The sequence below is a fragment of the Purpureocillium lilacinum genome, assembly GCF_023168085.1.
Source record: "Purpureocillium lilacinum CBS 284.36 DNA, scaffold_4, whole genome shotgun sequence".
NCBI lineage: Eukaryota > Fungi > Ascomycota > Sordariomycetes > Hypocreales > Ophiocordycipitaceae > Purpureocillium > Purpureocillium lilacinum.
This window is the reverse complement of record NW_027072114.1, coordinates 1,159,912-1,172,842: the sequence shown is the minus strand read 5'-3', so window position 1 is coordinate 1,172,842 and position 12,931 is coordinate 1,159,912. Positions and strand designations below refer to the sequence as shown.

The window sequence follows — 12,931 nt, the reverse complement described above, 5'->3', positions numbered from 1 at the left end:
GATGCAAGATCTTACCGTTCCATGTACCAATAAGCTCTGGATCGGGCACCAGCAAAGCTATACACGGCGAAAAGATCGCTTGGATCCCTCCAGCCAGGAACCCGTAGACCACGGTCCACGTAACTACACCTGAAAAGCTCTGTGCAGCAACCCAGGCAGCCGCTGTAATCGTGCATGCGAATGCAACAGCTGTGATGGTGTTGAAGAAACCAACGCTGCGATCGGCCACGACGCCTAGGACAAGGCATCCCAAGAAAGCTGATCCGTTGAGAATAGCTGTGAGGTAGAACGCCTCGTGATCAGAAGCCCCATACTGCAAGCCGTACAGGGAAATGAAGAACTGGAGGGTAAAAGAGTGCATCATTAGAGAAACATCCCTGGTCAGGCATGGAGATGGCGCACTTACATAGGGTATAAATAGTACTAAGAAGAAGAAGAAGTTGGCAGCTGTAAAAATGACCATACTTTTATTCGTGAAGTAGCCCTTCATCTCGAACTTCGCGGCTTTTGTGTCGCGAGCTAAACGGCGTTGAAGGAGAAGAACCGAGCTCGTCATAAGAAAAAGCTGCACGAAGCCGAAGACCCGAAACATCCACCCAAGTGAAATCCCGTGAAGGTTAAGCAGTCGATCCGCGACTATCGGCCAGATGACACCTGCAAAGTCCCATAGTTGTCAGTACATGATTCCTGGGTCAGAGCCGGTCATGAACGCACCTCCAAGGCTCTGGCCTGACATGACTATGCCGACAGCCAGTCCGCGTCGTTTTTCGAACCACTGTGATTGAATTGATAAAGCGGGCGTGAAGATGAGTCCGAGTCCTATTGCTGTGCATAGCCCTTGCGAGAGCATAAATTGGTAGTACCTGGTTGATATCGAGGACATCATGGTTCCCAGCACCAACAGAAACCCGCCCAGCGCGACGGGTACTCTTGGTCCAAAGGCATCAGACATCCCACCCGACAAAATGCCAAAGAAGAAGCAGCCCCAGAGTTGAAGGCTGCCAATCCACGATATCTGATCCGCACTATAGTCGGGAAGCGTCACGATGCTGTAGTAGCCCTGGAAAATGGAGAAGCTGCTGAGATAGCCGATGCTCGTGGTAAATGCAATCAGGCCACCAAGAACCGTCATCCAAGCCTTGGTTCCCCCATCTGGAAACGGGCTTTCTCCGGCGACCATGGTCGCATCGTGAGTTGAATCAGTTTGCAGCTCCAAATGCATGCAACTGTCCTCGTTCTTGGTATGGCTCACGGCGGGGTCCATTGCAATTGAAGATTTCGACTATCAGAATAAATTCAGGAATGCACTGTACAATATTTCTTGGCCGCAAGAGCGGACGTGTGTATGAGTTTTAAACGTCTGTTTACACAAATTCTCAATTACCTAGATCCGAGCGAATAGCTTCGTAGCGGGCAAAACCGTTTGCACCGGCCGCAGATTGCGGGGAAGGTTTTCGCTGAAGCAGCCACAGCACGCCACGGCAAGCCATCAGGTTCGCTTTTGTTTCGCATGATTGTTGCTAGATTTTCTGGGGATTCGCGTGGGCTGGAAACATCCGGGGTGGCATCCGGCAAGTTGGTCCACACTACTGATCATGGGTGAGACGGAGAGCGCAGGTGATGGATGGGCCACATTACACTGCGGCCGGAGCAGGCATGTCATTGACCGCCAAACTCATCCTAGAGCAACGACGCCCATGTCCCCGATCCTCACAATCGAACTGAACCAGGCGAGGCACTGGTGAAATGACTGTGCCGAGATTCCGAGGCGGCGCACACGGACGCAGGTCGGTTGGCGGACCCCGACGCCTCCAGCTGGCGGCTCCGACGGCTCCGGCGGCTCCGAGGTTCGGCCCCACTTGGCCGGAATCACTGGCGGGGTAGCACTCCGAACGGTGGCGATTGCGGCTGCCTTTCTGTGTTCTTGAGGTAGGGCAGTCGACGCATATTTGCAAATTGCGAGGCAAGGTGGCTCTGCCGTGCATTACCTGGATCTTCGGCGTCGAATCTGGATATATCTGCGACAACTTTGGGCTGCCGATGGTCACGGACAGAACTGTCGCTAAACGGCATGCATTCGCGATCTGTATCTTCATGAAAGACAACAGTTTACTCTTTCCGTCAGTAATCAAATAACGTGTACGAAGCACTATACCACCTCATGTCTTCAAAGTTGTGTAGAGCCGCCATGAAGCCGTTCAAAGGCACATGCATCGTGCTGCCTCAACATTGAGCCACAGGAATCTCACGAGCGATTGCTGGTGCTATGTCCTGCCGCAGTCTCGCCCCGGCACATCTGCCGTCCCTCTTTGTGGCTTGCTCGAAAGTGCGGGATAGGGCCGCCCTGGAACCCTCGTCTCCACTGATTTAGTCCGGGGGAACAGGAAATGGCGGGCACCAATTGCCTTCTGTGCATTTGTCCGGGGCAGCTCCATGTCGTTATCCCCTTCCCGACTGTCGGACATTTGCAAGAGCACAAGCACTCCCCTCGAACAATTCTTATCACTCAGTAAAGCGACTTACAACATATGATGGAATCATTGTTCACGCATGATGTTTATTATTCCGGCTGGCAATCGGGCCATCAGGATGACAGATATGTGTACATCGAAGAACCATTCACTGACCTCCTGGGGCTACAATCGGCCGAGACGCACACTCATGGGAGCTTTGACGCGGGAAGCAACATAGAAGCCGCTTTCGATGGCTTTCACCAAGCTTTTAGCGATCTCGACGGTCCTTCGGCAGAGTTCGCTGCGATTTGGGCGGGAGAGGTCGGAGAGCTACCGCGTAACTACGCCGAAGGACCAGCCATTGCCACGCAAGAGAATTACTCGTTGGACGAGGCCCAGCTCTCGCCTCCTTTGACTATTACCAGTAACCACGATAGCCAGATTGGACGGGCGATTGCAAACAGTGGATTTGTACAGGATCTAGGGGCTCCAGTCCAGCATATACCGGGCAGACGACAACAGCGGCGTCAGAACCACGCCTGCGACCCATGCCGCGTATCGAAAAAGGCATGCGACTTGCCCCGTGGTATAGCTACGCGGAACCGCAAACCCACTACGCCCTGCTCCGCGTGCAAGATTCGCGGTTCGGAATGCACCGTGTCTTGGCTCGCCAGCAGGAAACCGCTCAAACATCATGCGAGTGTGCCTGTTGAGCCCGCTGAGGAGACCGTCGGCAGCGGCAGCGCAGGTTCGACCGCTACGAGCAATGTGAGCGACTCGGTCTACGCAGCTCTGGCTTCCATATCAGCCCTGGAAACGGAGCTTTCGAGGCGATTGATTGCCGACAGAACATGCTCGCTGCAGTTTGGCCTCTACGTTGACATATCCGATTCGTTTCTCTCGCAGTGCCTTCTTGAGGGGAGCATGCCGCCTTTCTACAAATGCGGGATTGCAGCCTACGAGACGCTCAGCACAAGCGTTCAGCTGTCCACATACATCAAGAGAGCTGAGGAATGGGTCGCGAGCTGCTGGAAGAATCCTACCGACCAAACCCGCGGCCCGCTACCCAAGACGGAGGGGCCGTGTCTATTCCGGGCTGTGAGTGTTCTCGACGCGCTGTTGGGTCCTCCGTATGCGTCCTCCCGGGATGCAGCCATCACGGAGACATACAAATGGGTTGCAATTGCGTCAGCGGCTCAATTCGCAAATGGCGATTATGCGGAGAGCATGGATGGATCCCCAGAGAACACAGGAACCTCGAGGGATAGGGACATTGCTCTAGTCTCGTGGCGAAAGGCCAAGGCGATGGTGTTTGGGAACATGTCAGCCACGAGATCATTTCGTCTGGCGCTATCGCTCGTTCTCTTTGGCAACATCACGCCGCCGCAAACCATGAGCGTTGATAGCCCTGCTGAGCAAGACACAGAGGACGCGAGCTATGCGTTTTGCGAAGGCATCAAGCGCCTTAGGCGGCTCTGCTCGCAAGCGCGCAACGGCATTGCAGCCCCTAACAATACGGCCTCGGCCAAAGCGACCGCGAGCCCCAAGCTTGGGGCACATCAGCAGAACATCCTGAACCTGGCGGCGGACGTCCTCGAGTCGATTCGGGAGCTGGTTGGGGCCCTCGAGTGGCTGGTTTCACTATACAATGCCGTTGCCATTGGCACGTCATACGGAAAGACCTGCCCTTTCCCCCCAGAGCTAGAAGACGATGAAGCAGGTGACGGCCCGGTATTGCAATCGCCCACCCCGGTCAGCATGACAGACGTCGACATTTCATCACTGTCGGTGGCCCAGCCTCATCAGCGTCAAGTCGAGGACTCGATCATGACGCGTGCGAGGCAGGATGGGCAACCGTTCACTGAGTTTTGGCGGCGCAATACCCACGACGACGAGTCTGTGCTCCATTCTGGAAGGCTGTCGGTGTCCCTTTCCATTGTCGTATGGAGGGCGCTGGCTCGGTTCACGCTCGCTGCGGACATGGTCCGGAAGGACTACACAAAGGCCAACTACGGTGATATTGATCGGCACTATGTCGCCATGGCAGCCCTCATAGAGCTCTGGAGACGATGCTTTGGGTCCTTTGACCAAAAGACAAGATCCTCTCTCCTGCAGTCACAGCGCCAGGTCTGGCGTATGTGCAGCTTTTCCTCGGTCGACACTGACCTTGCCATCCTCTTGTTCTGCGATGTCGCGCAGAGGTTGGAGACGAGTCTCGGGGAGCTACCCCCAACACACATCCCCGCCGCCGAGCGACTCTGCTGTTCTCTTCGGTCAACAAAGGTATACCGCTCAAAGCAGCGGCTGGTGAGTGCCATGCAAGTCGCCATCATCTCGTCGACGAGTCAAGTTCCAGCATCCGCCACTGCGGCGCCGGGATGTAAAAGCGACCTGCCGGTGTACGCGCGGCGCATGTGTGCACATCCAGTAAGTACCTCCCCTTCTTTCCCTCAAAAGCATTGAATTGGCTCGCTAATCATTGCGACAGTCGCCGTGGATGATGGTCCAGTCACATCGCCTCGCTGCACGAGCCTTTTCGGAAGAAGTGGCTGCATCCATCGCTTCGGGTTCTCTGCATGCTGAGCGCGTTTCTGAGATGACACTCGGTCTGAATACTTGTGTCAAGGGCCTGCGTGAGCTGGAAAGCAACTTGTTCATATCGACCAGGGCTTAGGCTCTGCGATCAATTGCGTGGGGGCTTTGAAGATCGACATCCCCAGCACTGTCCGCACATCTCACGTTGGACGAATGCGCAGTCGCAGGCGTTGGATTTAGTGGTCGCTGAATGTTAGGACGAGGCGGGCGTCGATCGGAAGGTATATTGGGCATCGGTGGGTTCATGTTATCAACTCGTAAATTGAAGTAAGTCTTGCAAACAAGGAAGCCATCATCAGGCGGTTGTCTGGTCAGTCATGCTCGTCGTGCGGACACCTCTATCATAGAAAAGCCATCTCTGTCAGCAAGTCGCCGGAAGCCTTGAGCTTCACCAGTTGATACATGGTGAACATGCCCGACCTTGTGTAAAGGAGGGCACTGCGTTGGACACCGCACCACAGGCGAATCCCGTGGCTGCGTCAAGTCACGCAGTGGCATCGTGGTGCAGACGACACTTCAACTGCAACTTGTTTCGCGAGATGAGCGTGGTACGCAATTCGTGGCCGTTCGGCTGCGTGCGTTGGGCGATACGGTCGTGGCCGAAGCCGTCGTGTCCGATGTGTCTCGAGGCGAGCAGCAGCAACTCCTCACTGCGGAACTCCCTCACCCTTCTTCATGAATACTTACCACGGAGTGCGGCACTCGGTCGGCAGCCATTCCCCGCCGACGTATTCCTCCCAACCGCATTACCGACAGAGATGGGAGGAGGCTGGAGTCCGTCCCCTGCCGAGCGCCCGAGCCTATCGATCCATCCGCCCACGGCGCATGGACGTATGCCGGACAACCGTCAGTCGGCCAGACACGGCCGCGCATACACTCTCAGCTTCTTTCTTTGCATAAGCAACGCAAAATAGCTCGCAATCACATCTCAGCGCGTGCTGCAGCGCGGCGCAGAGAGTCTCTGCGATTATCCGTTATTAGTGCATCAAACAAGTTTGGAGGCTGGGGGCTGGGGCAAGACTCAGCTGGCCATGGGTGCGAATAGTCCCAGATTCCGCGCGCTGCCATATCAACGGGCGGATCCTGGGGGGGCTATAAATCAAGGTGCCTTGGCATGCAAAGCATGGTGTCTGCGGCAAGTAGATCAATGCTAGGAAAACCTTGTTGCGGCCGAGGAATTCAGGAGGTTGCTCTCCCTCGGATGGAGGGGCGGGCGAGTGGATGCAGACCACACCTCCCTTGTTGCCCACGTTGCCTAGCATCATCATCGTCCTTCATCCCATCTACTACCGCGCATCAAACAGGAAATGACCATGGCCAGCTGCCTGAACAGAACAACCGGGCAATCTGAAAAATGCCCTGCTGGCCAGTGGAACCTTGCCCTTCAGCCGGGCAACGTGCGCTGATTCACAGCACTGTTGAGCACAAGGCAGCGCGCCCATCGCACGACCGCCTCCCCGGCAACGCAGCTGGCACCAGACCGACCGCTCGTCTGTTCATGTTCAACCCTGCCGCTGCCGCTGCCGCGCAACACTGCTCCCTGTTCCTCAGGCCATAAGAAACCAGTCGTGTGCGCCCGCCTGCCAGTGACTCAAGGACCGGCCGCCCACGTATTTAGTTTTCTGTCATCGCGCGCCAGCTGTGCCGACCTCTTTCTCTCCTCCTCCTCCTCCTCCTCCCTCTCCTCCTCCCTTCCACCCGCGCACACGACTCAACACACAAACTCCATACAAAAGTCCACCACACCACGCACGCCCAACGCACTCGCGTTACCATCTCCGCAACGGTAAGTCATATTTCGTCATTCTCTTCAGCGTGGGATTTTTGCCATTTTCTGGAACGAAGTATCGCAGATTCTGCTGTATCGCGTTCCTGAAACGGCCCCCCGCCATCATCCCTCGCAGATCCCAAACTCTATCCTCCCTTCCAACGTCGACGACGCAGCCGTTTCGCCCTTTTGACTTGGGTTCTTAACCCAGGGTCGAGAACATCGTCTTTTCTCTGCTTTGGTGTCGTTTGTGTTCGATCCAAGACGGCTGCTATTTCGCATCGCCATCCTCCCTTCTTCACCCTTTTCTCGTCCGTGTGTCTGTGTGTGCATCTTCCTTTCGATTCTAACGATTCAAATTTGTGTGTTGCAGGTCAACCATTCGTTTGCCAAACCTACCACACGTCTTCACTCTGCGTTCGACAAAAACGCCACAACCGTTTTCTTTGTCTCTCTGAAGAGACACTCGTCTGAAACGAAACGACTCAGCGGGAAAATACCATCAACTAGACGACATGTCTGCGGCTAAGATGGCCTTTGTCAACAGCATCATGGTGCTCGTCGCCGTGTTCGCTGCCGGTGTCTTTGGCGCCGCCCAGGCTCCTTACTGTGCGTTTCCCCCCAGAACCAGATTCCTTCGCTTTCGAGCATGGTTACTGACTGAACTCTCTGCAGCGAATAGCCAGGTCACCGAGACTGCTCCTCCCCAGGAGCTCGGATCCACCACCTCGGCTGGTAAGCCTTCCCCCTTCCTCCCTCTCACGCCCCTGTGTACGTGTACAATCCCTGACCTTGTTCCGATCCCAGGCTCGCTGGTCTACTCCCTCAACATGTGCACCATCGTCCACTCCACCAACTGCCAGGTCTCCCTGTCGACTGGCGGCGCCGCGCCCCCAGCTGCCAAGTCCTCCGCCGCCGCGCCTGCGCCCGCTCCCGGCTCCGGCAGCAGCGCTGCGGGCGATGGTTCTGGCGGTCCGCCTCCCACTGCTTCAGACAAGCCCGCCGCGCCCACCGTCATCACGAGCACCAACGCGGGCGGCAGCCCCGTCGTCGTGACCCAGACCCCTGGCGCTGAGTCCTCCGCCCTCGCCGGTGGCCGCACCCTCTCCTCTGGCGCTGGTGCTTCTGGCTCTGCCACGGAGTCTTCGACCGGTGCCGAGGCCACCCAGTCGCCTGGCGGTGCTTCCGGTACTGCCTCTGGCTCTGGCGTTCCGCCCACTCCTACCGGCGGCGCCAACAACGCCGTCGGCCTTGTCAAGGGCATCGCCTATGGCGCCGCGGCCATGGCCATGGCTTTCGTCGTCTAAACCATCCTCTTCAGGTCCAGCAGGTGCTGGTGGGCTTTGACCGACGTTCAAAGCCCATCGTATAGGTGGACTTGCATCACGACGGAACGGCTGGGGACTCTTTTCTTTCTTCTGTCAGGCATAGGATCGGATGGAGGCATAAAGGAGGGGCACTCGTACATGGTTTGCATCGCGGCATCTTGCATGAGAACGCCAAGGCATCGGCGTCTTAATACCCTTCTGTAGCTAGGTGCTGTCTTCGGCACACAATAAACGACTGGTAATGATTCAAAACGCGGGCCGTCGCTCCACCCTCGGTGATTGTATCGTGGTATCTAAATTCGCAGCGCATACAGAGTTTGGTGAAATGTTGCAGGACACGCTCTCAGCCACGCAACGCCATCGCCGCCATGCCATGTATGTATGTGCCTCGCCCCGTGACATCTACGCCGCTTTGTCGTGGCAGATGGGGCAGCCACTCTGGACCTTATCCTTCAGCAGCCGTGCTCTCATGACCTTCATCCCAACCGCGTATCTGCTCCTCTCTCCCTCGTCCGGCCCTAGGTCTATGTCCGGTTTCCTCTTGCCTTTGTGAAGCATCTCCAACAGATGGCTCACGTGGAACCCGTGACCGCAGGCAAAGCCCAGTAACGTTTCCATCTCATACTCCGTAAACAGCTCGTGGCAGCTTGCACAGCGTCCGGGCTGCGGCGCTTGAGGATCGGGCTCGGCTTTGCCCTCGTCGGCACCTTGCTGCGCTGGCCCTCCGCCCACACTGGAGGCTGCCTTACCTTCCAGCACCTTGAGATCGGGCAACACAACCTCAAACTTGATGCCCCTACGCTGTCCGGCGCGAAGCTCGTTCTGTGCAGAGGCGAGCTCGCTCCTCAATATGCGCGCCGCTCCAGAGCTGATGCTGTGCTGAAGTTCGTGCTCCTTCATCATGTGCGTGAGACCCTCCCTGAGACCCTTAATCTCAAGCCCCTCTGGTATGCGCCGGACCAACGTTATAGGGTTGATGGCTGTGCCGACTTGCTCGAGAAGGGCACGGATGAAGCTCGGCTTGTCCATGCTGTACTTGAGCAGATCCTCCCACAGATCTGGATCGTCCTGTTCCTTGGCAAACTCGATGGCTTTCTGGACGTTGTTTAAGCGGTCGATGATGAGGAACAGGGCTCGCTTCATCTGGCCCGTTTTGGAATAGAGGTACACCAATTCGTCGTAGTACTCAAACGTCTCGCACTCTTGTACGGCCTGGGACATGTCAGCTCACGACGCCTTGGTTCCACGCTCTGTCGCAAAGTCTTACCTTTTCGAATGTGTACGATGTCGACGTCTTCAAGAAGCCCATCAGCAAGGCCCGTTCGTAAGTGGCGAACAGATGCACCGCCAAATCGGCAAAGTCGTCGACCAAGGACTGGCTGTCCAGGACCAGTCGGTCCATGTTCTCGCCGCTGTGTTCCTTGATGCCCTCGCCACGCCATAGCCCTTTGAGGTAAAAGTACAAGTACCGGTCCATGTGCTTCGCTTGTAGTTGCTCCACCACGACCTCTGGGCGCACAAGCCCGTGCTGTGCCTCGTCCACGAGGAGTGTAATCGCCTCCGACGTCGCGTCCACGAGCTCCTGCTCGGACATGTGGTCCACTCGATCTGGCGAGACCCTCAGACCAATAAAGCTGGGGATGTCGTCCGCCACTGCCTCGGCGAGGTGGCCTTCTCGAATAAGTCGGAACGCTGAGTCGGCATCGTGTAGCTTGATGTAGCATTTCAGGGCATCCCGGTTCCGCCCACTGGCCTCGTACAGGCGGGCAAGACTTTCCATGACGATGCGCCAGTCTCGACCCTTTTCGCCGTCCTCAACACTGTCCTCGCGAACATCACGGTATTTCAGCTGGTTCTCCAGCGTTGTGCTGACCGTATTGACGTCGAAGAGTTCGGTTGACCATCGATCGAGTAGCTCCCTGAACCTCGGCTTGTCGCTTTGCATGTAGTGGCCCAGAATCACCTCGTATATCGTTGATGGCAGGGGTGGGTGCATGGGCTCGCAGGGGATGGAGTTGGCGATGTCGTCAAACTTCTTGGCTCCAGCGAAAGTCCACACCCATTTCTCCCATCGATCGGGAGTCGTGAGGACCTTGCCGCACACCCGTCCTGCTTCCGCCCAGTGGCCTTCCTCGACGAGCTCCTGTATCCACAGCTCTCCTATTCTCCGCTTCTCCTTCTCGGCGGTAGACCATACGTTCCTTTGGTTGGATTCCGTGACAGAATCGTCATCAAAGAAGTCGTCGGTCCCAATACGCCGCTTCGAAGGTGTAGGCGGTGCCGCGTCCCCGGGCTTCTCTAGTGGCGTCGTCAGGATGTCTGGGTTCTCGTCGAGGAGCTCCCACGCCCGTTGATACTGCTCATGCTCCACCAACCACGAAAGGTGGTCCGCCAAGTCTCTCTTGGTCCCGAGAATGCATTCGTAAGGGCTGTGGATGAAGATTTTTGCACCGGGCTTGGCCAGGTTTGGATGGACTGATGGAACTGCGTCCGTGCTTGGTCGTACTATCCCGCTGGTGCTTGCCGTCCTCGCTCCGGAGGTGGCATCGTCACCGCTGTCTCTGCTTCGTATGCTTGCACCCGAACTGAAGAGCGATCTCGGGTTGATTGCAGCATTCCATACCTCCGAGCCAAACCCAGCGAGTGCCTCCAAGGCGCCCCTCGAGGCGTTTGCCGAGGCTGCTGTGTGCGCTGGCAGGACCCCCAAGTGGTAGTCGGCTGCCGAGAGTCGCTCAAAGCGACTGATGTTGAGGCTGTTCCTGTCCACCTCTGCCTGAGAATTTAGGTCGATTAATCGGAGCTCCGGCGGTAGGTTGTTCTGTCGCCGGCGAATCCCACCAGAAGGTCCACTGCCTGTCGACCCGATCGACGATCTTGCTTTGTGGCCGCGAGCGGGCGGATGCGAACCTTCTTCGTCGTCGTCGTCTTCCTCGTCAGGTTTGCAGAATGCCAACACAAGCAGTAAACTTTGGGTATATAATGAAATTCCAGAAATGATGCAATCCATTCGAAGACTGGGGTAATGTCAGCAGAAGCTTCAAAGAGTTCCTGTCCAGGCGACGACTCACATTTTGGCAATCTCTGCGCGTCCTGCCGTCCTTTCGCCGGCTTGTTTACCAGTTCCCGGGCCACCTGGATGGACGTGGATAAACCAAATGGAGCTACCCCAGCCAACGAGAAGACGCTCGATGCTTCTGTTGCCATTGGCGGCCTGCGCGTGTGGCTTGTTAACAGCGTCGGATTGATGAGACGGGGTTGTCTCGTCAGTCTCAACTGCCTTCTCATCTATCCACTCCACGCGACCACGCCACACGCCGGCCATCGTCTCCCACTCGGCCGTTTGGGGACGGTCCAAATGGCCGATGCGTTTCCACGCGTGGTCCGAGTCCGCACTCTCCAAGTGAGACTTGGACCGCATAAGTTTGATACCATGCTCCGTCAGCCAGACAACGTATTTTCCTGAGAGGGACCATTTGATGCAGCTGATGGTCCCTTCACCCGAGTGAAGAACTGTGTCTTTACCGCTGTTGCTGCTGAGCCCCATACTGCCCAGCCAGCCAGACGCCGTGGCCGCAGCAGTCCCTGTGGTTGTCGACGTGCTCCGGCCAGGCCCTCCACCAACGGTGAGAATGAGCTGACCAGCAAGGCCTCCCGAGAGATAAGTACGGTCCGTCTTGAAATCGGGGGACAGCGCCACGGCTTGGACCGGCCGGGCAAAGTTCCGTAGTTGGACATCCTTCAGGTCCAACAGAGACTGAACGCAGACATTACCATCCATTGACGAGGTTGCTACGTATATGTCATTGGATGGAATCCTTGGCAGCGGTATGGGTTCTTTCGGTCGGCGCGACGCTGCGGCCGGGGACGCTGCCGCATCCGATTGCCGCGAAGCCGGTCGTACTTGGGAGGCGGGTGGTCGGAGAGCAGAGTCGGTCTTGTCGTTGGACAGCGGCGGCGGGTATGGAGAGATGGATATGCTGGTGACCGAGGCGGAGTGCGCGTGGTAGACTCGAAGGGGCTGGAAGATGGGCAGCTGGAGGACATGCTACAGATATGTTAGTTCGTCCGGTCAAGTGTGAACGAATTACTGACAATGTTGCCGTTGTGCGTTCCAACGATCTGGTTAGAGGACGGTTAGCATGGCACAGGCGAGGACGGTGGCTACGGTCTTGATACCATTTTGTCGCCTGCGACGAGAAAGGCGCTTGTCGCATCGCCGTTGCGATACACAGCTCGCAGATGCTGGGTCAGTGGCGCGTACTTCAGCCGTGGCTCCTCTTCTTCCTCCTCCTCTTCGTCTTCGTCGTCATCGTCCTCATCAACACCATCATCATCCTCCTCATCATCGTCTTCTTCCTCGTTGCTTATGTCCTCGCCCTCATCGTCATCTGAGAACTGCGAATCCGACTTGCGGCGATCGCTAGGCGCTGTCTCGGCCTTCGCTGTCTCCGCCGACGGCTTGGTGGCCAGGTCGTTTCCCTTGCGCGCCTCGTAATGGCCGTTGCTGCTTGGTTGCACATCGTCGTCTTGCCTCGGCTGAGGCGGCTGGTCCGTCATTGCGGCGACCGCTCGAGCTCATGCCGGGGCGTTGCGCGGCCCTTGGCATGCAAGTGGAACTCAGGGCGGAACGGCGCGGCCGTCTTCGCAGCACATGGAAAGCTTGCGGGCCGCTGGGCGGTCGTCGTCGTCGGGGCCGCGCGGGTTGAGGATGAAGAGGGTGGAGGAAGCTGCCCGGGCTTCATCTCGCGGCAAGGCAGCACCTGTTAGTCGCTCCGGCCGCCGTACCT

General features: G+C 57.1%; 3 protein-coding genes across 3 annotated transcripts; 2 read left to right on the top strand and 1 right to left on the bottom strand.

Annotated features, from left to right (window-relative positions):
• Positions 1-3,001: 3,001 nt before the first annotated feature.
• PLICBS_005555 (uncharacterized protein) lies at positions 3,002-4,916 on the top strand (the record flags this gene model as incomplete). The annotated part of the gene is made up of 2 exons (XM_018319240.2): positions 3,002-3,008; positions 3,046-4,916. 2 exons carry the CDS (start codon positions 3,002-3,004, stop codon positions 4,914-4,916), a joined length of 1,878 nt encoding a protein of 625 aa, XP_018181714.2.
• A 2,415-nt stretch (positions 4,917-7,331) lies between these two features.
• Positions 7,332-8,123, top strand: PLICBS_005554 (uncharacterized protein; the record flags this gene model as incomplete). The annotated part of the gene is made up of 3 exons (XM_018319239.2): positions 7,332-7,425; positions 7,492-7,551; positions 7,624-8,123. 3 exons carry the CDS (start codon positions 7,332-7,334, stop codon positions 8,121-8,123), a joined length of 654 nt encoding a protein of 217 aa, XP_018181713.2.
• Positions 8,124-8,546: 423 nt separating this feature from the next.
• PLICBS_005553 (vacuolar protein sorting-associated protein 41) lies at positions 8,547-12,701 on the bottom strand (the record flags this gene model as incomplete). Its single annotated transcript, XM_065600749.1, has 6 exons — positions 8,547-9,356; positions 9,412-11,110; positions 11,213-11,898; positions 12,046-12,189; positions 12,237-12,263; positions 12,321-12,701. The coding sequence occupies 6 exons, from the start codon at positions 12,699-12,701 to the stop codon at positions 8,547-8,549; spliced, it is 3,747 nt and encodes a 1,248-aa protein (XP_065456821.1).
• Positions 12,702-12,931: the final 230 nt, after the last annotated feature.